At 49.9% G+C, this 24998-nt stretch overlaps 8 protein-coding genes across 8 annotated transcripts, besides 3 other annotated features; 3 read left to right on the top strand and 5 right to left on the bottom strand.

Moving 5' to 3' along the window:
* Positions 1-1086: 1086 nt before the first annotated feature.
* ACLA_039160 (glycoside hydrolase family 18 protein) lies at positions 1087-2790 on the top strand (the record flags this gene model as incomplete). Its single annotated transcript, XM_001271126.1, has 6 exons — positions 1087-1278; positions 1333-1433; positions 1501-1787; positions 1872-1921; positions 1981-2041; positions 2132-2790. 6 exons carry the CDS (start codon positions 1087-1089, stop codon positions 2788-2790), a joined length of 1350 nt encoding a protein of 449 aa, XP_001271127.1.
* A 406-nt stretch (positions 2791-3196) lies between these two features.
* ACLA_039150 (ubiquitin-40S ribosomal protein S31 fusion protein) lies at positions 3197-3966 on the bottom strand (the record flags this gene model as incomplete). The annotated part of the gene is made up of 4 exons (XM_001271125.1): positions 3197-3286; positions 3347-3627; positions 3716-3822; positions 3923-3966. 4 exons carry the CDS (start codon positions 3964-3966, stop codon positions 3197-3199), a joined length of 522 nt encoding a protein of 173 aa, XP_001271126.1.
* A 1318-nt stretch (positions 3967-5284) lies between these two features.
* On the top strand, positions 5285-7675 carry ace2 (putative C2H2 transcription factor (Swi5); the record flags this gene model as incomplete). Its single annotated transcript, XM_001271124.1, has 1 exon — positions 5285-7675. One exon carries the CDS (start codon positions 5285-5287, stop codon positions 7673-7675), a length of 2391 nt encoding a protein of 796 aa, XP_001271125.1.
* A 762-nt stretch (positions 7676-8437) lies between these two features.
* On the bottom strand, positions 8438-10067 carry ACLA_039130 (T2 family ribonuclease; the record flags this gene model as incomplete). The annotated part of the gene is made up of 6 exons (XM_001271123.1): positions 8438-8581; positions 8657-8754; positions 8820-9056; positions 9123-9315; positions 9378-9672; positions 9751-10067. The coding sequence occupies 6 exons, from the start codon at positions 10065-10067 to the stop codon at positions 8438-8440; spliced, it is 1284 nt and encodes a 427-aa protein (XP_001271124.1).
* A 493-nt stretch (positions 10068-10560) lies between these two features.
* ACLA_039120 (RMD1 family protein) lies at positions 10561-11922 on the bottom strand (the record flags this gene model as incomplete). The annotated part of the gene is made up of 2 exons (XM_001271122.1): positions 10561-11529; positions 11575-11922. 2 exons carry the CDS (start codon positions 11920-11922, stop codon positions 10561-10563), a joined length of 1317 nt encoding a protein of 438 aa, XP_001271123.1.
* A 270-nt stretch (positions 11923-12192) lies between these two features.
* Positions 12193-16354, top strand: ACLA_039110 (CLH domain-containing protein; the record flags this gene model as incomplete). Its single annotated transcript, XM_001271121.1, has 4 exons — positions 12193-12522; positions 12577-12603; positions 12656-13635; positions 13687-16354. The coding sequence occupies 4 exons, from the start codon at positions 12193-12195 to the stop codon at positions 16352-16354; spliced, it is 4005 nt and encodes a 1334-aa protein (XP_001271122.1).
* Positions 12358-12407: a microsatellite.
* Positions 12369-12407: a microsatellite.
* Positions 16355-16934: 580 nt separating the features above from the next.
* Positions 16935-17704, bottom strand: ACLA_039100 (uncharacterized protein; the record flags this gene model as incomplete). The annotated part of the gene is made up of 3 exons (XM_001271120.1): positions 16935-17329; positions 17404-17556; positions 17629-17704. The coding sequence occupies 3 exons, from the start codon at positions 17702-17704 to the stop codon at positions 16935-16937; spliced, it is 624 nt and encodes a 207-aa protein (XP_001271121.1).
* A 4037-nt stretch (positions 17705-21741) lies between these two features.
* Positions 21742-21761: a microsatellite.
* Positions 21762-21953: 192 nt separating this feature from the next.
* Positions 21954-24552, bottom strand: ACLA_039090 (grainyhead-like protein; the record flags this gene model as incomplete). The annotated part of the gene is made up of 5 exons (XM_001271119.1): positions 21954-22276; positions 22334-23634; positions 23697-24215; positions 24320-24457; positions 24539-24552. The coding sequence occupies 5 exons, from the start codon at positions 24550-24552 to the stop codon at positions 21954-21956; spliced, it is 2295 nt and encodes a 764-aa protein (XP_001271120.1).
* Between the last annotated feature and the right edge of the window lie 446 nt (positions 24553-24998).

The following is a 24998-nucleotide window of genomic DNA, read 5'->3' as shown; positions in this document are numbered from 1 at the left end:
GTTTGCAGGGGAGAGGATATAACGAGATATGTATGAAGTACAGTACAATATATGATGTAAAAAGGGTGTAGGAGGGATTGAATGATGCGAACATCCTCCAAGCGAATAGCTAGTATTTATATTTACCCTGGGACGAGAAATGTTCTAGCTAAATTTCCATGACTAGCTTCGTGGAAGCACTCATCACATGGTGAACTAAAGGCAACGTTGAATAAGCAGGCGAAATCCGCCAGCCCTTGCCCTTAGGAGGCCCTCGGGAAATTGTTGATTTATACCTGATATGTACATCTAGATCAAAATGTCTTGGCCTCTCACGGTTTAAAGGCCATAGTTTGGTCACGTGATTATGGTCATCACAATGCGGAGATAGCTAGTCTGGGATTGCTCTGGGAGGCTCAGAGCAATCTGGGAGCATTCGGAGCGATCGGTGCGTGCGCAGGGATCAAGCAGTGAGTGGCACGGAACGTACCAAGAGCAAGCCGGGATCGATCACGCGCGGTCCTCATAAAAGCGGCGGTACCCGAATCGGGCAACCGGGAGAAAAGCGCAGAAATACAGTTCGATAATAGACTAATTCGAAGAGCATCCAACAGTCAGGAGGCAGAATACTATCTACATTCATCAATCAAGTGGTTTCTTTTTCTTTTCTTTTTCTTTTCTTTGGAAGTGAATTTAGTATATAAGATTGTTCTTGTGTCTTTGTTCCTATTCTCTCCTGTTTGATTCTCTCACAGTCTAGACCCTCTGCGTTCTTCACTGTCGACACCAAATCTCTCTTGTTAGGTGCCTTCTACTTCTTCTTAATACCTGCCACTCCCTGCTCAATACTGAAAATCGCTCAGATTCATTCACACTCATTCCAAGTAAGTTCTTCTGTATTCACTCTCCTCTCGCGTGTTTTAGTCCAGAATGCTTCAAACACTCCATTATAAGAATTCCCCTCTTTTGCTGCTGTTTCTCCTTCTCTTCGGTCTCTCCTCTACACTCCCATCCCGCCATTCGCTTGTACTACTACAGAGAGCTCAAGTTGCTGGTTGATCCTTCTCTCGTTCATTCAATTGAAGCCGCTTTTCCCTGGTGGAAAGGATGTCGTTTCTTCGTGGTGTTTTTGTCTGGCTGGTGGTCTTTTTTGGTCTTGCCATGCCTCTTGCACTCCCTCGAGTTCATGACAATGGAACTACTTGGATGGCCCCTGCTAACAACTTGGCAGTGGCAGACGGCACTGTTTGGCTTCAGGGTGCCGGTGGATTCAAGTCTGTCGTTTACTTCGTCAATTGGGTGAGTGCCCGCCTGGTTTTCAAATTGAGCACGGTGTTCTAACAACCATCAAAGGCCATCTATGGACGCAAGCATTTTCCTCAGGATCTGCCTGCCGATAAGTTGACCCATGTCCTTTATTCGTTTGCCAATGTCCGCCCCGACTCGGGAGAAGTGTGAGTACCAACGCAATGCCTGCTTTATACCTCCATCATGGATCTGCCAGACTGACTTTGGTGATAGGTACCTGACCGACGAATGGTCTGACCGGAACATACACTACCCCGGCGATTCCTGGCAGGAGGATCAAGCAAGAAACGTCTACGGCAATGTGAAGCAGCTATTTCTTCTCAAGAAGCAGAACCGGAAGCTCAAGATTCTCCTCTCTATTGGAGGTTGGACCTACTCTTCCAATTTTGCCCAGCCTGCCAGCACAGATGCTGGACGCACTTTGTTTGCACAGTCTGCTCTGAAGCTTGTTCTTGACTATGGTTTCGATGGCATTGATATCGATTGGGAATACCCTACTGGTCAGTCAAACAATCACTCTTTTATTTTCTCTTGTGAAGGGAACAATCGATCAATCAATCAATGAATGCTGAGACCTTGTGCAGATGAAACTCAAGCTCAGAACTTTGTGCTACTTCTGCAGAAGTGTCGTGAAGTGAGTTACTTCAATGGATGTATCTTCTCTGGAATCGCCATGCTAACTGACTATTCTAGACTTTGGACGGTGCTGGCAATGCGAACCGAAGATTTCTTTTGACTATTGCCTGCCCTGCTGGTATGTTGTCTGCACAGTCTCTGTTACAGGATGCTGCAGCTCCTTCACACATTTCACCATTCATGTTGAATAACAAATCCAAAACTCCAGGTCCGACCAATTACTCCAAGCTCAAGCTCCAAGAAATGACCCCACTTCTTGATTTCTACAATCTGATGGCATACGATTACGCTGGAAGCTGGGACAGCGCCGCGGGAAACCAGGCAAACCTCTACCCTTCGAACAACAATCCGGCCTCCACTCCGTTCTCCACCATTCGGGCTCTTGAATACTACACTCAAGTCGGAGGCGTGCCGTCGTCGAAGATCGTTCTGGGTATGCCTCTCTACGGTCGTGCTTTCATGAACACCGATGGTCCTGGCGCTCCGTACACCGGGGTTGGGGAGGGTAGCTGGGAACAAGGTGTTTGGGACTACAAAGCCCTCCCCAAGCCTGGAGCCACGGAGAACCTCGACCATGCAACTGGAGCTTCCTGGTCCTACGATCCCTCCAACAGGATGATGGTCTCGTATGACACCGTCCAGATGGCTGAGGTAAAGCTCGACTTCATCAAGCAGCACCAGCTTGGAGGTGCGATGTGGTGGGAGTCCTCCGGGGACAAGGGCGGCAAGGCGGCACAGAAAGCTGATGGCAGTCTGATTGGAACTTTCGTGGATGGTGTGGGCGGAATTGGTGCTTTGGATCAGTCTCCCAATGCGCTGGAGTACCCTGAGTCTCGGTTTGATAACCTGCGGGCTGGCTTCGCTTGAGAAATCTTCGATCCAGGAGCAGCTTTTTGGTATGTTCTTGGAGATCTTTGAGACGAATGTACTTAGCATGACATCCAGTTACTGGACCTTATGACTTGATAATGAACGACACTTGGAATGATTTTGATCTTGATATAGTCGTGCAAGACGAGTGGCCTCAAGTAACATGCATCAAACGCGACTGCTGGTAAGATTACTCTACGGATTATATAATTGACTACGGTAAGAGACTAAAAGGACGGAAAATCTTTTATGGTAGGTTTCCAATGTTTATTTGAATTTTCATTGTAAAGCTACTACCTCGACCGCCATTCCTCCTTATCAACCTAGCCCGACAATACCCGGCAATCACCACGCACTACCGAACCAAAGCCTCGAGACGGAATGACTCTCACGGCAAGTCCATTTACTTGGACTCGTCGAAGACGTAGGTGAGGTGGCACTTGCCGCAGTACTGGCGGTTGTGCATAGCAGCCATGAAGATACCAGCACCGCACTAAACATTCCGAATCAGTGTCTGTCGTCACCACATCTGCAAACAGACAAAATCACATACCTCGGGGGAGGGGCACTCGCGGCGGAGACGCTCGATCTTGCCATCGCCGTCAACCTTGTAGTACTTGAGGACGGCGAGCTTGGTCTTCTTGCGCTTGTGCTTGATCTTCTTGGGGGTGGTGTAGACCTTCTTCTTGCGCTTCTTGCCACCACCACGCAGGCGGAGCACGAGGTGCAGGGTCGACTCCTTCTGGATGTTGTAGTCAGAGAGAGTGCGGCCGTCCTCGAGCTGCTTGCCGGCGAAGATCAGGCGCTGCTGGTCTGGGGGAATTCCCTCCTTGTCTGTGCGGATTTGTAAGTAATGAGGTCACTTTTTTTTTTTTTTTTTTTCGTGGCTGCAGAGTTCTGAGCGAGTGATGGGCGAACGTACCCTGGATCTTGGACTTGACATTGTCAATGGTATCCGAAGACTCCACCTCGAGGGTGATAGTCTTACCCGTAAGGGTCTTGACGAAGATCTGCATCTTGAATGAAGGCCTGGAGAGATGAAGTTGTTAGATCGGTTGTTCAGGATATCGAGGCTTTTGGCGGATTCATCCCATCTCTCTTCCGGTGCAGATTTATACTTCGTACAAACGAAGCACCAGGAACGAGATGAGATAGCAGATTCATGTGTCCCATGGCGATGGAACAGGAAGCAGGGTATGGGATGCGAACTCACCTCGACAAGACTTGTCTTCCTCAACCTTCGTTGCGATCGTGAAAATATGTGAGGTGGGAGGACTTTGTGCGGTTAAAATGATTGTGCGATCACGTGAGATAAAGCCTGCCTGTTCCGGCGTAGCGTTGAAGTTGAGGATTAACTATCTTGCGGTATCCGAGGGGACTCGGGTCATGTGATACAGGCGGCTGAAGACTTGGCGATTACCTCACTTTCTCGTGGCCTGGAATCTAAGGCATCAACGCTCGGACAAGGATGACGCCAGACTTTCAAGGACGATGCAACACTCAACTTCTATCTAACTATCTTTAGAAAAACATGAACATCAACCAGGGCGTCTTGTCCTTGCTATCAAATAATTGACCACACCAAACCTATAATTGATGCTAACTATGCTGATGCCCTTGCAAAGGAAGGGAGAACCGTCAGAGTTAATGTTTCGAACCCTCACAGCGGCTTTCCATTGCCCCTCGGTATGGCTTCAAAACCGCGAGGGGGCCGCTGTCTGCACTCTGCTCCTTGCAGCATCATCCAAAGCCTTACGGAGATTCGCTCTAGATCCAATGATTAGATTTTTCCGCACTGGATCCAAGGCACAAGCCAACGCTGATCCACTAAAGGTTACAGACTTGTACAGTCTCCATGCCGAGGGTTGTTGGTTTCCCTGACGCCTGAACCGCCCGCGTTGCTGGGCCAACACCACCCATTGTTGATCGGAACCATGGGCTGCAGAGCAGATCGGGAGAGCCGCTGGAGCCAGCTTCGAGCTATCTATCCAGCTATCGATCCATCCCATCCCATCTTATCCCTCCATCCTTGGTTCCGACCTTGAATTAAAATACCCTTTGTTTCTCCCATTCTGCCTCTTCTTCTCTCAAAGACTCCACGTCGAGAGCTTTCCATTGACATCGCGCGGGGAAGCTATCTTGCCTTTCCTTCGGTCAACTCGGACTTGATTCTCGCGGGTCTTTACTAGAAAACTAGCGCACAAGGACTCTAAGACTTCTTACTACTACTGCTTTCGTTCCTTTCTTCGCTTTAAAAACTCCGGTTTGTGATCTTGCTTGAACAGGACACCGACTGACACTGTAACAGGGTGGTTTTTTCCCATCTGCTGGGCCCGGCCACGGCTAGCGCTACTCCGAGGTTCGTACAGCACGTTTTCTTATACATCTGCTGCGGTGTTCCTGCATGAGACTTACAGGTCAAAATGATAGATCCAGTCGCGAGATCGGTCATTTCTTCGCCACGAGTGAACTCCGAAGATCTTCGCCCACCATGTTTGCCAATCCGCACAGTAACCTTCACGAGCGGTATCGACAACATCGCCGGCAGATCTCAACCCCCAATGTCCTGGAAGCCGTCAAAGTACCTACTCTCCCGGCGCAGGCTTTGCAGCGCATCCAGGCGCATCGTCGGGGACAGAGTCTCGATCAGCGATCTGTGCATGCCCAACGATCTCGTCCCATGCAAGATGGTGGTCCTTCCATTACTAACCCAGCAGTGCCTCAGCAACCCCAGATGGTTGCCGGGGGAGCGCCTCATCAGCAATTCCCTCAATCGTCGCAATTCCCCCAGCAACTTACCCCCATGCCTATGATGCCCGAATGTCAGTCGTTTCCCTCCGACGAGTTGCAGGCGTTGTCCGGACAGAGCATCAACGTGAATCAACCGGACATGGCTTATATGATTCCAGACTTCGTCAACATCGGAAATCATTGCGTTGGGAACCGACCCATGGTCAGCAACCTCAATCTGATTCAACAGCAGCAACTGCACAATCCCCATATCATTGCAAACAGTGCGCTCGATGGCCAGATTCTCGACAACAGCGCTTTCAATATCTATCAGCATGGCCTTCGACCCCAGACAAACAATCTTTCAGTGGATACACGACGATTGTCAGTTCACTCGGATGTAAGCCCCTCGCATCAGCCACATACGCCCAAGCAGACGAATTCGCGTAAGTCCACTGTCTCTCCATGGCGAATCCTGAGTCCATCAACTCCCGACTCACGACTGGAATCAGAATATTTCCCGATTACCCCAGCAACAACTCCTTTCAAGAAAACAGCCGAACTTGCTCAGTATAGCACGGACGTCCAGACAACTCCCTCCAAGGAGCAACGCTTTTCGGCCGCTCAGGCGGCCTACATGCAGCGGGCCAAGTCCCTTCAGGGCGTGGCCGGAACTACCTTTTCTCAACCAAAGATCGAGATGCTTTCCCCCCATAACACAGGTTCGTTTGAAATTGAGAGTTTTAATACTTTTGGCAGTCAGCAGGGTTCCACTTTTGAATTTTCCGAGTCAGAGAATTTGTCGCAAGGCCAGTATGCCTCGTCGTCAGCAACGTCATCCTTCCAATCCTCCCCAGAGCTAGCGGCCATGCCAAGCCCCGAGGACCATAACGAAAAGGCGCACAAGATCCCCATCTTCCCAGCCGTATCCAGCCGTATCAGTCACAAGAAGACTTTGAGTCTTCCCGCTAGCACTTCGCCGGCGAAACCCAAGCTTTCTCCCAGAGTGGCGTCCATAGACAACCTGAACCTCGATGCCCGTGTGCACGCCTCAATCAAAGAGACCGGTGTCACCATTGACGAGATTGCTTCCTACATCTCCGGCCCGGATCCAGAGGATGGAAAGTGGGTTTGCATTCACCCTGGTTGCGAGCGGCGGTTTGGAAGAAAAGAAAACATCAAGTCACACGTCCAAACACATCTGGGAGATCGCCAGTATAAATGTGACCATTGCAACAAGTGTTTCGTCCGCGGACATGACCTGAAGCGTCATGCTAAGATCCACACTGGAGACAAACCGTACGAATGCCTTTGCGGGAACGTTTTCGCTAGACACGATGCTTTGACCCGCCACCGACAGCGAGGCATGTGCATCGGTGGTTACAAGGGAATTGTGCGCAAGACAACAAAACGCGGTCGTCCTAAGAAACACCGGCCGGAGATGGATGAAAGGCAGGACAAAGCCGCCAAAACACGCCAGCGAGTCGCTGATAAGACATCCTTTGACTCCTTGTCTGGGACAGATGTTGCGCCGAATTCACCACCATCCGAAGTTCTTGAGAACATGAGCCTACACGGGGATCCAAGCCCAAAAGAAGAGATGCCCGCGTTCAACCAGCCCGATTACTCGTTACCACCCTCTGTTTTCACCTTCACGCCTCCTGCATCGCCAGGGCACAACCTTGGAAACCGGCCATCACCGAATCAGAGTTACCGGTCTCTCACGCCCAGTAGTGAAGATGAAATGCTGCCTTCGTCGCCTATCAAGCGGCCTCTAGAGAGGATCGCCGAAGAGTCGGGGTTGCCTTATATCGAACATGCAGATCTCTATACTGAGATCGCCACTTCTGCTGCTGATCTGTCGTCTCCACACACCGCTCCTACCTTGGCCGATTCATGTCACGGCTCTGATCTCGATATCTTCATCAGCCCTGACAGCTCTGCGAACTTCAAACATGAATTCCCTGAGCTGAGTGACATGGCCGCTTTCCCTGACTATACGAATACCTCTACCTTCGACGCCGGACTGGACCTCTTCTCAAGCAAGAACTTCTCCACTGTTCCTTCAATGAATGACGATTTCTTCTCCTTCCAATTCCAGGCTGACGACCAACCCTTGGATGTCATGGCCAAGGAGTTCTTCGCCGACTGATTCGATCAGCCTCCATGCCTCAAGGGAGCCACTAGCCCAACGGAATTATGACGATGCAACGGCTATGGCTCACGACCAACGCGCAAATTTACTTTCTCATGACTATAAATTCAACGACTGGAACCATATATATGACAACGACCGCCTTTAGAATGCCACGACACAACGAGACTCATGTACAATTTCAATGACACATTCCACGACAAATTTTTTATCTTCCTTTGTGAATGACATCTGTGACAAAAATTTCGGGTTTTCATTCTTCACCCCCCCCATTTACATCTCGGTCTTTTTTTCTTCCTTTTTTTTTGTTCGCACATTTACTCTATCCCGGGATCTGCAAGAAACACATTGATCTTCAACAACGGAGTTCTGCAGGTCTGCCCTTCTCTTGCTTCTATTCATCCTTTAGCGTTGCTCCAGCCTAATTACGACGTTCATGTTCCTTCTTCCCGGAGACTGTACCAAATGGGATTTGTTTTCTTCCTGGCGCGCTGCATCCCCGTTAGATATTAATCCTTGGTTGTCTCCATGACCTGTACTTTACTTGAGCAATAGATTTCATGATTCATGCTGTGGGGAATCGAGATTAAATCAAATTGATCATTCTGTTTATTGTCACAAAGATACTCCTAATAACGATGGGCATCCCAAATGTTAAGCTAACCAATCATGAATAACAACAGTCTAGATTGCACGTCAATATCTGTCTATCACAGCCCAAAACCCATGTAATAAAGCAAAGCGGTTACTATCCAAAAATCACCGACGCTCTTTCCAAGTGATAGCCAGGCTGAGAGGATGATCATCCTGCGACGCGAAGACCTTACTCTGCGTCTGGCCCTTGGGCACCTTATCCGCAAAAAAGGTCGTGTTTCCACGATACGAGAGCTTTCCATCCTCGACCTGCATGCTGTGAGCAACTATTTTCCAACAGACTGCCAATAGCAGAGAAATATCTAGATGTGATCGTGGACATACCGAAAACTCCATCGGGGAAGTAATATGCGGGCCGCAGCTGAGCGCATCACGCTCAAACGCACAGATCCCCTTGCTGGATTGCAGCGTGAATCTACCATCTATGCTCGTCGTCAGTGCTCTGCCATCCGGACAGAAAAATCTGTTCTGGTTGCTCGAAACATACCCGTCACCCTCTTCGCCTTGAAAGTGGCACATGTCCCCGAGGCGAACCACTTCCCGCGGCTGATGATGCAGCCCCGCTGGCTACCCAAGTTCGAGACTAGGAGGTTGCCCATACCCTGGAAGGGGATGCCGGTGCTTGTTGGCTCGGATGGGCCGGTTGTGGTGCGGGAGGGTTCGCGTCTGGGTGTCTTAGGGATATAGTGGATTCCTGTGGCGGGACAATTGGACTTGAGCCCGTCTGTGGTCGCAATGTAAGTTTGCTTACTTTTTTAGGGGAGAAGAAGGGAAGAAAGGAAGTACAGACCTGGTTCTGATGGGACGAAGTCTCCCATCTGCAGGGAGCCGGCGACATTGAAGTGGTACCAGACTTCATTGAATGCGCGGTTGCGGCATCGGACGGTGACGGGGGCGCCATGTGCTTTTGCCAGGGTATCCTGGATCTTGTCAAGAGTGTATGTCTCCGTATGGGAGGGGAGAATGCCGGCATTGGCGAGGGTCTTTAGAAAAAGTTATTGTCAGTCCCCTGGTTTCTAATGCAGGCAGATATGTGAAAACTTACTTCGTAGGTGGGCAATCTCTGGAAGATTTCCACGGTCTTGTTGAAGTAGTCCACGACCTCCTGCTGGGGTAAGTAGTCGTTGTAGCAGGTGGTTTCCAACGTGCTAATACAGGTGCCGTGCTTGTTCCACTCGTGCTCCCAGAGGTCCTGGTCATCGCCTCGGAAGTCTTTCCAGTAATCGCCCATGTAATCGAGCAGGTCAGCCCGACCTGCATCGACCAGGATCAGAGATATGTTGCTGTATTTCCTCTTCGAGTCGCAGTATTGGTCAAAGCCGCCATCACAATAGTCCGGCCTGATTGGAAGTCAGAACATTCGTTTTGTGGCTGTGTCATAGCCTAGGCCATCCTGATAGCACCATGGGACAGCTCACCAAAGTCCATGAATAGTCCATGAGTCAACGGGCCCAATGGCCGGGTCTGCATCCCAAAACTGGGTCTGTAGCATCTGTCCGCCGGGGTGGTTGAAGCAGCAGGTGTTCTGGCCATGGAATTGAGTATGGCAGCTCAATTCTGGCTTGGGGCATTGTTGATATGAAGATTGTTCAACTTCGTTCTCTGTTCCTGAAAGGTTTGAAACGCTCAGGGAACCAGCCAGAGCCTTCAAGATTTGCTGTGGCCCTGGTATACTTTGTAGTATCAGGGACGGTATGGAGCCCCCGGTGGAGTCGATAGCACTAGGAGTAAACATGCTGTTGCTGGTGTCAGTTTCCATCCACGTCAACACACGATACTCAGCACGCTGTAAAGATTCTGTGTAGTAGCCCGGTAACACTGTGGGATTATAATTCTTGCAAAAGGATACTTTCGAGCTCAATGGCAAAGGCTACAGCTCCAGATGATGTTGGGACCACGTGAATCCCCCGTCATGAGCGCATGACTAATCTTATCGTCACATGTGACTACATCAGCTGATAAGCATCCAGTCAGGCAGCCTTATCAGGGCTGTGTAAAGTGTCTTTCAGTCCCGATCCAGATAGAGAGTGTGATTTCGACACGGGTTGTCCATTCAAGGCATAGCTTTTGTACAGATCCTGTCTTCGTGGAGCTTGATTCCGAAGAGTGGAGGGGGTATCATATTTGGACCTGGAACTAGCTATCTAGGCTCTAGACTCACATGCGACAACGGGGAGTTCAGATTTCACCATCCGGATATACCAGGGTTAGAAAGCGACTTTAAGAGATCAAGCTCCAGACTCCTGCTCAACACGTGCTTCATGTTCTTGGGCCCTTTCCTTCCAAAGCCGCAGAACTTCGAAGCCTACCTCCACGGCAATGAGCAGAATGATGATCCACTCCAATCGGAGCCCATGTGTTTCACTAAGTCGTTCTCGAAGAACACTTGCTATCTCCTGTGCGTAATCCATTTTCTCGTTCAAAAGTTTGATGCGAATGCCCACATCGAGTGCTCTCCCTACCTGTTCATAATAGCCCTCTAAACCAAGCTCATGTCGGCTGTCCCAGAAAAGATCGGGCAACGAGTCTGTGAGCTCGGAATAAAGATTTAGCTGAGCTCGTACACTCAGTAACTGGCCGGTCTTGCGGAGGATAAAATCTCTAGTATACGGCAAGCGGGAACCTTGCGACAGAAGTGTCGGAATCTTCCGAGTCGACTTGAAATAGTCGGCTAGCAACGATTCAAGCACCGCCAGTTTCGTACTCCGAGCCAGCCCTGACGAGAATGCCACCTTCGTGAGCACTGTATCTACAGACTGCCGGCCCCCTATGCCCGAATCAGAGCTATCATGACTGGACTTGGTGCCAAGTATGATGGTATCGCCTTTAATACTGCTGTTTTCCCGTTGCGGGTCTTCGACGTATTCCAGATCCTCCGTCTCCAATTTCTCTATGTGCGCACCTTCTGCTGCCGGGAGGAGCGTCCTCGTTGCCAAGAAAGAGGTGAACCCTTCGGGCAGTGCCCAGGCCACGACAGTGCCTGAAGGAAAAACGAATATGTCGCCGACTTCATCGGAGGACAGGTCGGTCGCACTTGGATTACTCACACGCCGAATCGAATCTATGGGAACCTGAATATGGACGACTTGGGGATATAGCCCTGTGTGGAACGGGTCTGGTTCGTAACCTTTCTCTTGGAGAATTTCTCGAACTCTGCGGATGTCGAATTGCTCCGCTACGGCATAAGCTGTTACTTCCTTTCAGTCAAGAGTTAGCGGCCAGTAATCGCTTAGATTCGCAACTGTTGCAACCTTAGTTTGATAAAGCCCTTGCTCTCTTATTTGAGCCTTGGATAAGAATCCGTCTTTCGACCGCTGGGCCTCCACTGCCACTCTTCGAAGCGATGTTGGTGCTGCGGGGGTTCTAGCCCCCCTTCGGCGCTGTTTTTGATTCTCCAACTGCGATTCTTGGGATGGGTCGCCGGGATTGATTTGCTTTTGAGTGAGGAAGGCATTGGAAGAAAAGAAATCCTTTCGCCGAGGAAGGCCCAAAGGATATGACGCATGTAGGTACTGACTCTGCGGTTGTTTCAAGAGCCTAGCTACTGCAGGCCTTTTGCAGATTGAACAAACGTACGGTCTGGCAAACATTGTCCCAGACTGGATAAGAAACGGTTCTCAAACAGACTCGGCCATTGAGTAAGAGCACAAAATTTACTCGATACCGTGCAGATTCGAGTGTAGCAAATCAAACGTAGTTGCATAACTAGTGTTTCCATCCGCGGCGTATCAGCCGTTGAGGACGCTTAGTCATCGGATCTCCCCAACTTACCCCAGGTCTATGAGCTACTCGCAATGACATGATTCCCCCCACCAGTGCTGATAGTCGAACAGCTTCAGGTACGGAAATAGGCTCTCGCCATGGACGCGCCTGGCGCGACTGAGCCAACAGAGGATGCCCATCAGGACAGCCCGGCACATTCGAACTCGGTGAAACGAACTACCAGTGACCAGAGCTCCGACCCTGACCAGTCGGCGCATGAGGATGAGGACAAGGATGATGATGGCAACGACGACTCAGGACGCGATGAGGACAATGAAGACGATGAAGATGATGAAGATGATCAAGATGATGAGGACGAGGAGGAGGAGGAACCACAACTCAAATACTTGTATCTCACAAAGCATTTGGGTGCGGTGTATCGCAACGGGGACGCGACCAGCTCGTTCTTGACCGCTGGTGATAAGATGGTAGGCACACGAATGATTTCCAAACTATGTATACTGGGCTAAGAATCCATTTAGATTATTGGAACGCATAATGGCAATATTGTAAGTCTACCTAACTAATAGTTTGACGGGCGTACTCGCTGACCGCTCGTAGCATGTGCTTTCCTTACCTCTATGCCATCCTCTCCGCGTTTACCACGCGCATTCGGCAAGCGTAACATCCATATCGGTCTCCCCGTTTCCTCCTCCTCTGCCGAATATCAGACCAGAGACCTTGGCCAGAACCTTTACGGATGATCAGACTCCACCTACCCGGCCGTCTTTCAGCACGGCTAGTCTTCGCGGCCAAAGCAAACCAGGTCATCACACAGCCGTTCCTGCTACCCCCTCCAATGCAATTCACATTGCGACTTCATCCATTGATGGGCATGTATGTGTCTCGTCCTTAGTGGACTCAAAAGACATCATGTTACGGAATTTCGGTCGACCTGTTCAGGCAGTCGCACTATCACCCGAATACAAAAGTGACCGGACGTTTCTGTCAGGCGGACGGGCAGGTGATTTGATCCTCACCACTGGAGGGCGGCTGGGCGCCAGTACCAATTCGACAACTATGGGAGGAGGCGCTGCCGCAGCAGCCTCGAGCTGGCTTGGCTCGATTGGTTTGGGAGGTAACGCAGGCAAGGACACCATATTACATAGCGGAGAGGGTGCTATTAGCATGATCAAGTGGTCACGGTCTGGGAAATATGTCGTTTGGGTCAACGAGGAAGGAATCAAAATCATGAGGTCGAACTTGCACCTGGATTCGGCGGATTCGGAGCTCGCTTGGAAACGAATCAGCCACATCGACCGTCCGAACGGCCCTGGATGGGAAGAAATGGCAAGTGTATGGAAGGCTCGAGCTGAATGGGTCGATGAAGATGCTCTGCGTTGGGAGGTTAATGTAAAGTTTTCCGACGATGAATCACATCTTACCACTCCTACCCCTCCGCAAGTGATATCAGCCAAGGAGAACATGGAGAAGCTGGTAGTCGGATGGGGAGGGACGGTCTGGATCATCAATGTTTATCCCGACCGGCCAAGTAAGAGCAACAAAGACCTGCGAATAGGATCCGTTGAAGTTTCCACGATGTGAGTTTGCTATGCTACATCAAGAGGCACTCGCTGACTAACTGATTACAGTTTACGAACCGATTGTGTTATATCTGGCATTTCATTATATACACCTAATCTCATAGCTGTTCTAGCATATATTGAGGCCGACGAGGATGCTTCGGATCAGCGGACCAAGCACGGAGTGCTTCATCCTGGACCACGTCGGCGTCCCAAAGGCCTTGAACCGGAACTTCGCATCATCGACATTGAAAGCAAGGAAGAGCTCAGCGCCGACACGCTCACCATTAGTCGCTATGAGAATCTTACTTCGTCCGACTATCACATGTGCGTTATACCACCTTGGAAAACATCAGTACCTGTTTCCCAGAGAGGCGCTTTGGAGACACTAGGTAATGGGCTGTGGGATGCAACTATGTATCCAGCAAGGTTGTTCAGCTCCGCTGCAAGTATCCGAAGCACAACGAGTAGTGGCGACAAAGGCTCTATCAGAGCATCGAGCATTCTCGCTGCGAAGCGCATTCCGAGTGAAGAACCTCTGTCGAAGGAGGTGCAGGATTTTGCGGGCAGTGCCGGACCCAAACTCTTCATCCATAGCCCATATGACTCCGTTGTTGCGGTGAAAAGGGATCTTTCAGATCGCCTAGCGTGGCTAGATGCGCATGACAAATATCAGGAAGCATGGACGCTTCTCGAGGAGCATCCGGAAGCCGCAGGGACCACGCAAGAGATCTTGGAGAATGCACCCGGTTCTTCAACAAAATCTCAGAGTAGCCTGGGCGACTTTTTCACTGACGACAGATCTTCTATCATGACAATTGGTCGAGCTGCTGTTTCACCGGCCGCTGATCAAGAGAAGCGCCGAATCGGGGAGCTATGGATCCAACAGTTACTTGACCAGGATAAATGGGACGAGGCTGCTACGGTTTGCGCGAAAGCTATCCGAACTGCGCCAAGATGGGAATATTGGGCAAGGACATTCATCAAGAATGATAAATTTGACGAGATTTCTCATGTCATTCCAGTTGACTTTCATCCACCTTTGTCCTCGAACATATACGAGGAAATTCTGGGCCACTATGTGTCTCGAGACCGGCGCAGGTTCAGTGAACTCTTAGCCACATGGGCCTTCACCCTGTTTGACGTCACAAGCGTGACAACCGCAATCGAGGCACAGTTGGATTCCAAATTGGTGGCACCTGAGACAGAAGACTGGCGCATACTGATGAATTGCCTTGCCAAGCTCTATTTGGTGGGAGGTCATTATAGCGAAGCGTTACATTGTTATATACGGCTTCAAGATGCCGACACGGCAATGACTTTGATCAAAGAACACCGTCTACTGGATGCTCTTTCTGATGATATTCCTGCGTTTATCTTGATTCGCGTGTCTAAAGAACAGATGAAAACGGCCCCCATCTCCGAGCTGGAAGAAATGACTGCTGAGCCCATCAAGCTTCTCGTAAGCGAAGCATACACTGGAATTGTACGGCCAGAGACCGTGGTCACGCAACTGCAAGAGGCGAATCGGCTTGTTTTCCTTTACTTCTACCTGCGTGCTCTCTGGCGAGGAGAATCGCTACCGCACAACGCTGCGAAACCTCGCAGGGGTCATGGAGCTCGCATTCGGGATGCGGCAAGCAAACTGGCGGCCGACGAAGGGAAGGCATTGGTGGACAATTTTGCCGATATAGCCGTGGAGCTATTTGCCGACTACGACCGTTCCCTGTTGATGGAGTTCTTGCAGGTCAGCACCGCGTACTCCTTCGACACAGCGGTGACCGTCTGCGAGAGTCGCCGCTTTACATCCGAGCTCATCTACCTGCTATCGAAGATGGGACAGACCAAAAAGGCGCTGAACCTGATACTCTCCGACCTCAAGGATGTCTCGCAGGCGATATCATTCGCCAAATCGCAGGACGATCCCGATCTCTGGGAAGATCTCCTCGACTACTCCATGGACAAACCCCGATTCATCCACGGCCTTCTCGTCGAAGCCGGAACATCCATCGATCCGATCAAACTCGTCAGACGCATACCCAGCGGACTGGAAATTGAGGGCCTGAGAGAAGGTCTCACCCGCATGATCCGAGAGCACGATCTCCAGGCGAGTATCAGCCAGGGGGCCGCCAAGGTCCTCCAGAGCGAGGTCGCCATCGGTATGGACACACTACGCAAGGGCCAACAGCGCGGCATCAAATTCAACATTGCCGAACCAAAGCGGCCACAGTCCTCGGTCTCCGTCACGACCGCCAAGGACGAAACGCAAAGCAATGCCGACACAGAGGTACCAGCAACGTCATCCAGTCCTTCCGCGGCCCAAGCAGGGAGGTGTGCCGGATGCCATCTCCCTTTCCAGCCCAACGGTAAATCTCTTTCTTCTGTTCCCTCTCCACCCGCGCACTGCGGCCCTTTTTCGCTCAACACTAACCCTCATCGGTCGCACACAGAAAAGGAAATTCTCGTCGGCTTCGCATGCGGACATGTCTTCCATCTATCTCATGTGCACCCCCCTGCATCCTCCGCGGACTCAGACGGCAGCCAGTCCGGAGTCCACACCCCCCGTCCATTCCCAGGATCCCGTGCACCGACACTCAACGATATCTCGTCGTCAGCCTCCCGTACCGTCGGCGCCAAGGTGACCACCGCGCGGCTGCTGAGAGATCGGATAGGCAATGGCTGTCGGATCTGTGTCCTCGCCAAAGAACTTGAATCGATTGGTGATTCGGAGGCCTAGTGTCGTCAGAGCCGGTGTCCCTGGCCTCTCGTCTTCATACTCGATTCTACTTCCCGATCGCAGGAGTTTGAGGCCCCAGGCGCCGTGTCCAGTCTCAGGGACTTCTGAGACCGCAGCGCCTCTGCTGGTGGAACAAACACTGGGCGCTAGAGACCTCGCATCGTTCAGTGCTATATAACCTTGGGCTATGGGTAAAGTGATGTGTTGCATGTTCACGATATGACTAGTTGGACAATATGTGTTTGCTTCTTAGACGATACCCGTGGTAATAACAATTTACAATGCTAATATTACTGAAGAGTTCACGTCTCGATCACTTAGAGCGGGAACTAGCCGCCTTGAATGCCATTGCATAGCGATCAATATTATGGAGTATTAGTGGGAGTAGGGGGCCAATCACCGCCACATTCCCCTCGGCCGTTAAAACAGAAAACATGTCCCAGGTGAGCTTCTTCAGATTAAAACAAAACATGACCAGTCATACCAGATGCTGCTAGGAGGGCTTCAACCTGACTTTCCATCGATAGAGCTTGACCCTTCTAGGCAACGGAATGAGAAGGGTGGAAAGAGCAACACCGCCTTAGACGTTCAGGATACCCGCCAAAACTAAGCCGCAAGCCAGCAAGACCATATGTGTCTTCTCTTGGCCAGCAGCGACATCAGACAGGGGAGGAGCAGTGGGAGACTGAGAACCACTAGACGCGGGGCTAGAGACAGTGCTACTACCAGTCGAGCTCGCACGGCGGGTGGTGGTCTGATCTGTGGAAGAAGCAGACGAAGTTGCATGAGACACCGTGGTGGGAACCGTATGAGTGGCAGACGGGACTGGGGTCCCCACAGTAGGCTGGGAGGTAGTGGTCTCAGTGGTGCTCGCGGCGGTGGAGGTCTCTGGAATGGAGAGAGTGATGGTCCCCTCGACAGAAGTAGTGGTTCCGAATTCGCAGACGGTCTCAGTGACGGTGACGGTAAGAGGCTCTAGAGGTATGTTAGCAAATGGACAGTTTATCTCAGGGGTCCTAATGGCAAAAAGAGAGGATTGAAGAACTCACCAGCACGAGGAATATACTTGAGGTCAAGCAAAGCAGGTGCTTCCATGTCTATGCTGGTATTAGCAACGTCGTCAACGCAATTGTGGGCAGGAACTCCACCATCGGTGAACTTCAGAATCGAACGCTTGTCAACAATATCGAGGCCATCTATGTCTATTAAAAGATATCAGACATGAATCTCGAGTCTGTACGACCAGCAGACCTCATGATGAAAAAGATACTTACCATGTGCGATGCCAAAGGCCGCGAAGGACCAGACAGCCAGCAAAAACATGACGTTGAGGGAAGTAATCAACAACATTTTGGTCAGATTCGAACTTGAAAGGACTTTGGATTCAGAGAGCGACGCTCAGACAGCAGTGTTTGAGAGGTAAGTGGAGAGTAAACGCCTGGTCAAAGAAAGGTTTGAGTGAAGTTCAAGATAGCAGGAGAGGATTATGAGGAGAGAAGAAGGGAAAAGAAGAGAAACACAGGAGAGGGAGAAATAAGAAGAAGACAGAAGCAGCAAAGGAAGGAAGGAGTGGCACTCAGTGTTGTTGCTCAGGCAGACAATTGCTTTGTTCATAGGGAAGGTGCAACCTCAGGCAGTCACACTTGTGAAAGGGAAGTAAGTGCCTTGTGGCCTAGGGATAACCTCGCCTGTACAAGTATCTACTGAGCATCATGACTGAACAGAGAAGGGGACCATGCCTCACCTATCCTTTTGACCTTCGCAACTGCTGTTGGTGATGGTAGATATATGATGAGACCACCTTGGATGACTGCGTACAGAGGGGAGCCGACCACTGTGAGATAACAACACCAATAATTCTACCCTTAGAGGACATGTATAACCATGTATAATGATAGTTTGAACAAGCGTCGTCAAACAAGAAGCCGTACCAGCTATGCTTATGCCGTTGAGAAAAGTTGCAGGTGATCAGATCACCGAGAAGGGTGGTGGCACCAAAAGGAATCCAGCCTACGACGACAATGCTAGAAGATACATGACTCAATCTACTATATTGTTAATCTGCAGCATAAATCAGGATAGGATAATCTGATTGCTACCGCTCCATGACCAGTAAAGTAAATCTCAATAAGCCTATCCAATCGCCAAACCGCCTAGTCGAAAGATGACAAAGAACCGCGCGGCGATGATCCGATTTTCTGCAGTCAGACCTTAGATTTAAGCATATTTGCCCTGCCTATCATTCCATACCAAGCTGTTTAAGAAAGACCGAGAGGCTTTGATTTTGAGATTCTTTGACGGGTTTTACCATAGCACAAACCTTGCACTAGTATTACCTAAGTAGGTGTGTACAGTGTACGTTGATGTTGTACAAAGGTGTCGTTTCGGACAGTGAGTCGATTTGACTGGGATATATCTCCGAACTGTGTGTAACCTGCGAAGAGCATATATTGAGGAGACGAGTAGGATTTACCATTAGATAGTCTATATGAGTATGTGAGCATGCAGCTCTAGAGAGAACGTGCCAGATAGGGAGAGCCCGACGATAGGGTCTCCCAGGTATACCAGTCTAGGTACTCTATTATCCTCCATACAATAACCTCATTTTTTACGCATACGGCAAATACCACCAAGCATGAGAAACAAGCGTTCTGTAAAACAGTCGTATGGTAATAAAGTAATTTACTTTTCCCAGCGGGGCTCCACCCCGGCACGACCCGCGTGGAGGAAACCATTCCTCCAGACTCCAGAGAATGAAAAAGAATGCAATGACATCATGACAAGGTACAGGATGCAGCGGGAGCCCAGACTAGTGGAATGGAGTGACGTCACGAGCAAGACACGGGCCAGGGCCAGGACCAGGGTCGGAGAGCTCCTCATTCGGAATTCTGTATATTGCATGGATCGCGCTGGAGGGGGGGGGGGAACTAGAAATCTCGCTTAGATAGTGAGAGTGCTGGTCTGGCCTGGGCCTTAATCTTAATCCTTCAGGATCGAAACGACAAGGATGATCGCTATTGACAACAGAGTCATAAAACTCAAAAGGGAGGAGAGAAAAAGAGATACAAAACAAATCGACATATCCCAACCAACTTCCCAGCCCATCATTGCTATCAAGCAGAAGCAAGTTCGATTTCAAATGCCCATCCCGCAAGATCGGTAGGGGAGGGAAACCCCCCTTCCAATGATCCCAGAGAGCGCGCACCGATTGGTTGAAGAAGCTTCCATCGAAAGAGAAGGTCATATCAGAGAGCACAACCACTAGCCCAGCCATGGGTTACGTACCATTGGAATCTGGATCATCCACCCCTTTTTCTTCGACTGCCAGGTAGAATTTGAAGACTGCATTTCCCACTAGTTCCCGATGTCTTGTGGAACAGTGGCTTTTATACATATCGTCAACGAAGCGAAGTGTGATACTGTATCTACGGACTAGCTATGTAATGTCCATACAGTGGACACTATCATAGAATAAAAAAAAAAAGAAAAAGAGGACCCAGCCAGACCATCAGATATACAAATTCATGAAGACTCTACCCGATTAAGCAAAGGTCCCGGGGGAGGAAAAAATGGAGCTCTTCCTCTGTGAGACTGTGATCAACAACAAGTCAACAACAAAAAGGGAAAAAAAGAAAAAGATAGCACTAAATGTTCGCTTATTTCGCCCAGAGAAGGACCTCCAGAGTACAGAGTACGGACAGTCAGACACAGTAGATACGAGATAGGCTTCTTTCCAACCCCTTCTTCTATTTAGCGAACAGCAATCCGGAAGGCTGGAATGCCGGCCAAATCCCGTAAGTGGTAAAAGCGGTGGAAAGTCGAGAACACATACTCCGTAGTGGATGGTCTCCACTTCCGGACACGGAAGATACGAGTCTCCTCTACACTCATTTCGGGTCGAACAATCTGTTCGAAGGGAGATGTCAACGAACTCAATCAGGAAGATCTGTTGAGAAGACGATTCAAGATCATAGAAAAAAAAAAAAAAAAAACCGATCGGATGATTCGTAGACTTCCCTTCTTAGATTTATCGGGGCTGTTTGGTCTGGAAGAGTAATATAATAGAAGCCTCATCATGTGCACTCTTGCAGAATCGTCCTCCGAGGTACTCCGTAATACGTAAACGGGGGGGGGAAAAAGGGGGAAAGGAAAAAAAAAAAAGGGGGATGGCTTGTTGTTGCCGAACTAATACCCACGGTACAGAGTATACATGCTGTATTATTACCAGCACCAGACCGTGTAATTTGAGATATTGAGCACTGTGAGAAGATGGGTAGGCGGCCCAGCCAGTCACAGACCATAGCCACTATAATGTGCTTGGGCGGGTCCTGCTAGCCCGCCCAGCCCCGAGTCAGGCGTCCTAAGTCCTAACTCCAACATACGTAGTACACTAAACATCTTTGTCTCTACTATGTGCTCTGCAGGCATGTAAATAATCAGAGTTACAATAAGCCGCCTGCATATTGATCATTTTGGACTCTGCTCACCGATACTCTCCCTCGTAGTTTTGAAAGGGCTCCTCCTACTGAGCTGATCTATCTCGACCTCGGCGGAGTGCTGCTCTAAGACCTAAGTAGTGTTCTGCTGACACTTCGAGAGATTGTGACGTCTCTACTGCCAGGTACTAATTCCGGCAAAAGTTTTCAGACTGTATTATCTCAGCCAGCAAAGGCAATCGTATTCTGTGCCTATGCCCATGTAACATAACAACGAAAAGACTCACCTCCATGATTCCGATCAAGGAGGATTTCACCAGCCCACCGTCGTTTAGATCCAGAGGAGCGAATCTCTCTTGGACATGCGGGACGATTGTCAAGTCCCATCGCAAACAAAGGAGTGCACCACCGACTTTGCCAACACAACAGCAAGTCGGCAATGGAGATGCTCCCCATTTAAAGCCCAGAAAAGCCCACATGGCGCTCTGACAGAATTAGAGATAACGAAACAACCGCGACAGAATGGCACAGGGTATCTATCTCGTGTGCGTCGTCCCTCAAGCAACATTCCTGAACTCACAATCCAGAGAAGGAAAAGGAAAATAGTAGTAAGGAACCTCAAAGAAGACAAATGGCGGAATTTTGAAGTAAGGAAAATGAGGCTCGCACGAAAGATATGGCACACGAAGGAAAATAAAGAGGAAAAATAACGACGTAACAATCAATCATATCGCGACAGGGTATCATTGCCCGGGAACTCGTTTATTATCCCCGCAACCAACGCCCTAAAATGAGATCAGAAGGCAAAAAAAAGAATCCGGCATCCCAAAGCCCACAAAGTACAAAGGAGATTAGAAATGAAAAAACCAAAAGCAAAGACATCGCAGAGCTGAGGAGACAGGACCCTGCAATTAGTATCATATCTTTGCTCACGCACCAGGCGCCAAGTATAAAAGAAAAGAAAAGAAAAGGCGGGGGATCAGACTCAACGCGGAGTCTGAATCGTTGACCGGCGATTTTTGTTGAAATTTCTGTAGTTTTTATCTTTGTTTCGGTTTGTTCCGCCATTTAAGAGGGTCATTGGCCGATCATATTCGAGGCCACATGGAGGGATAATCCGTAGGAATAGTATGAGACGCAGAAGGAAAAGGCCGGTGTCAGGATCAGTAGCTGAGTTTAACCTCAACCCCTGGCCTCAGGTTCTCGCTGCTGTTCGCCACAGCGTTGTCGAAGGCGGTGGCTTCTGAGATCTCAACAACCATGTCCTGGCCATCGGGCAGCTCACGGACGACATCGTCATCAACCATGATCTTGAGCCCGTTCTGCTTGACGTGTAAGACACGTACAATGCGCTGTGGGTCAATCTTCTGCTTCATGGAGATCTTTTCCATCAAATCGCGAACGGTTCGTTCGGTCAGATAGACAGCACGATAGTAATCGTCACTATTCTGGGTCTGTGCCGGGAAACGAATATAGAAGCATGCAACTAGTCTCCGTTAGTATTGTGTGGATCGTTATTGCTGTCTTTTGGGGTTTAACTTACTTGGCTTTGGGACACGCTCGGCAGGCGGCCTGTAGGTCGGATCGATGTCCACCGCTTCGATGTATCCCATGGGCATGGTCGAGTTCCCCGATAGTCTTTGTACTTTGATGGGATGCTTGAGGGTGGTCTTCTCTCCGGAAAATTCAGAGCCAGGACGTGAATTCTCCCTTGAGTTTCCAAGCGAGCCTTGGTAGCCTGAATCATAGAAGAGGCCTTGCTGCTGAAGCTTTGCGGGGTGGCAGGGCGAGTTAATCGAGACATTACTGCTCGTCGGAGAGAGGGTATATGCGGAGGCATCGATACTCAGCCGGGGATCACCGGGCTTCTGGGCGTTCTCCTTTTTGATCTGATCGGACGAGTCGCCAGGCAATACAACAGGATATAGGTCGGGATCATCTTGTTCATCACCCCGGAGTCCCAGAATGCTCACTGGCCGAGTAGATGTGAACATATCCTGCATCGTAGCCAGCTTTGTGTGGAGGTCGTCCTCTAGGGAGAGTTTCTCGCCATCTTGTGAGCTTACTGACCAGGTTCTCTTATGTTTCGAGATTTTGGAGGGTCGCTGGTCGGAGTTCTTGACGGAGGTGGAGTTGCCAGCCCGTTTGCGCTTTCCATAGTTGCCAGCGCCCATTTCGGCCTGTGCAATCTGGTGACGCAGCTTCTCGATCGTCTTTTTGACATGGGCTACGTCGTTAGATAGCTTCCGCTCAGCGCCATGGTCACGGAAAAGTTTGACTTTGCAGAAGCATACTTCCGCATCGTTGCCGTTTGCCATATCGGTGTATTCCGGAGAGACAATCTGTGTTTTGGTGCATAATCGAACAGGAATACCCTTCACACCTTTGGAATGACTGAAATCCGTGGACAGGAAATTGAACCTGACTGAGATTGAACACTCGGGCAATCCTGATGCGGGGTTTGCCGTCCATGTCACACAGAATCCGTCGAATGAAGCACTCTCAAGCTGGATCTGGCGCTGCTTCGGATCCTCAATGCCGCCCTGGATCGGATCGACATATTCGACAGCCTGAAGTTTACCGCCTCGCTGATATGCCTCACTCGAGCCACGTCCCTCCTTCCATAATTGCCAGCAGGCGCCAGGCTTCGATCTCTGCTCCTCTTCTTGGAATGAGACACGGATGAACGTGCGATATGTCACTGGCTGTCCATTCGCTGGTGGCGGGTTCGAGTCCATTACAGATACCGAATAGGCTTGTCCTTTGTTCAAATATGAAATGGGAATTTCGTTTTGATGCTTCACCATAGCAGTAGGAGCACGCAGTGTGACATGATAACGAAACCTGGTTACAATTGCATTAGCTTCTCTTGATTTCTTTTCCCTCTCTGAGTTCAACAAACTTACTGCTCACTGGGGCCTGGGGTAGCTGAGTGATCGGAAGTATGAGTAGTCGAGGCGGCAAACTGCGACGATTGATTTCCCTGCATATCGAGATCATTTAGAGACAATTCATCCACAGATTCATCCATCGCATCGTAGCCTGAATCACGATGTACAAATGCGCTGGGTGCAAATGACGCTTGCGGGGCGAACGATTGCGGGTTGTGAAAGTGTGAATGCATATACTGCTGATCAAAGTGATCGAGGCCAAAGGTCGGGCCACCGCTGTTCATGGCTGGGGCGACTTGGTGGGTAAGAGAGAGGGGTGTGATCATGCTCATGCCAGGTGTGTGCAGGTCGCCTGCTTGATTATGAAACAATGGCCCAAACCCACCCGAGTTCGGTGTATAATAGCCTGCTTGTTGGCCATGGAAATTCATGTATGATATCGAGTTCGGATCGACAAAAGAAGGCGTAAATCGCAAGTCTTGTGGGGCGCGCGGTGTTGTGTCATTGAGTTTCAACCCACCGTTATCCATAAGCCTGGGCAGCCAAACACGATTCAAGTTAGATATTGTCACAAGATACAGGTTCACCGATGACCAGAATGGCAGGAGAAAATCATAGCACAAAAGGGAATCACATACCTCGCTGGCGTGGTGGGTTGATTGGGCGGCATTTGTACAAAAGACGGGCCATTGCGTTGAGCGTCCAAGGGGACTACATCGGAGAATGTCTTCTGAAATCGCTGGATGAGCTCCTCATCGGGCTTCTGGGAGTTTTTTCTGCACTATGGTGAGTATCCATTTCCGAGTCAAGAAACCGCAATCGGCTGTTGCGTCGGCTGCGGATTAACGCCGACATACCTGTTACGGAACATTGTGGAGTGAAAATTTGATGTGAGAGGGGATCTGATCGTTCACACAGGGTCGTCGTTTGAGAGATCAAGGAGTCGTGAACGATGGAGCGCAAGTAGGGCTCACATTCGGATTAAGCGCGAGGTCCTAATATTTGGGAGAGAGAGTGGGTGGTTGTGATGCAGAGTTATGTGAGAAATCACACTCGGCCGGAGTCTGCTTGCACCGAGTTGCAATCAAACGGAGGACCGGCTTAAGTTGATGAAGATCCCTATCGATGCTTCTATCGTCGAAATCGCGTTTGGCGCCACTTGATAACGGAAACGTGACGAAGATGAGAGGGGGTGAGGAGAGTAGCCTAAGCTTAAGCGTCCATGAGGGAAAAAAGCGAGGGATCCAAGTGCGTGCTGTGTGTGGTGTGCGTGTGTCTGTAAATGCGGGATGTGGAAAGACGTTGGGTTGCAACAGA

This window comes from Aspergillus clavatus, genomic scaffold (assembly GCF_000002715.2).
Source record: "Aspergillus clavatus NRRL 1 1099423829802 genomic scaffold, whole genome shotgun sequence".
Lineage (NCBI taxonomy): Eukaryota > Fungi > Ascomycota > Eurotiomycetes > Eurotiales > Aspergillaceae > Aspergillus > Aspergillus clavatus.
The sequence above is the reverse complement of the archived record's forward strand: the minus strand, read 5'-3'. Positions and strand labels throughout refer to the sequence as shown.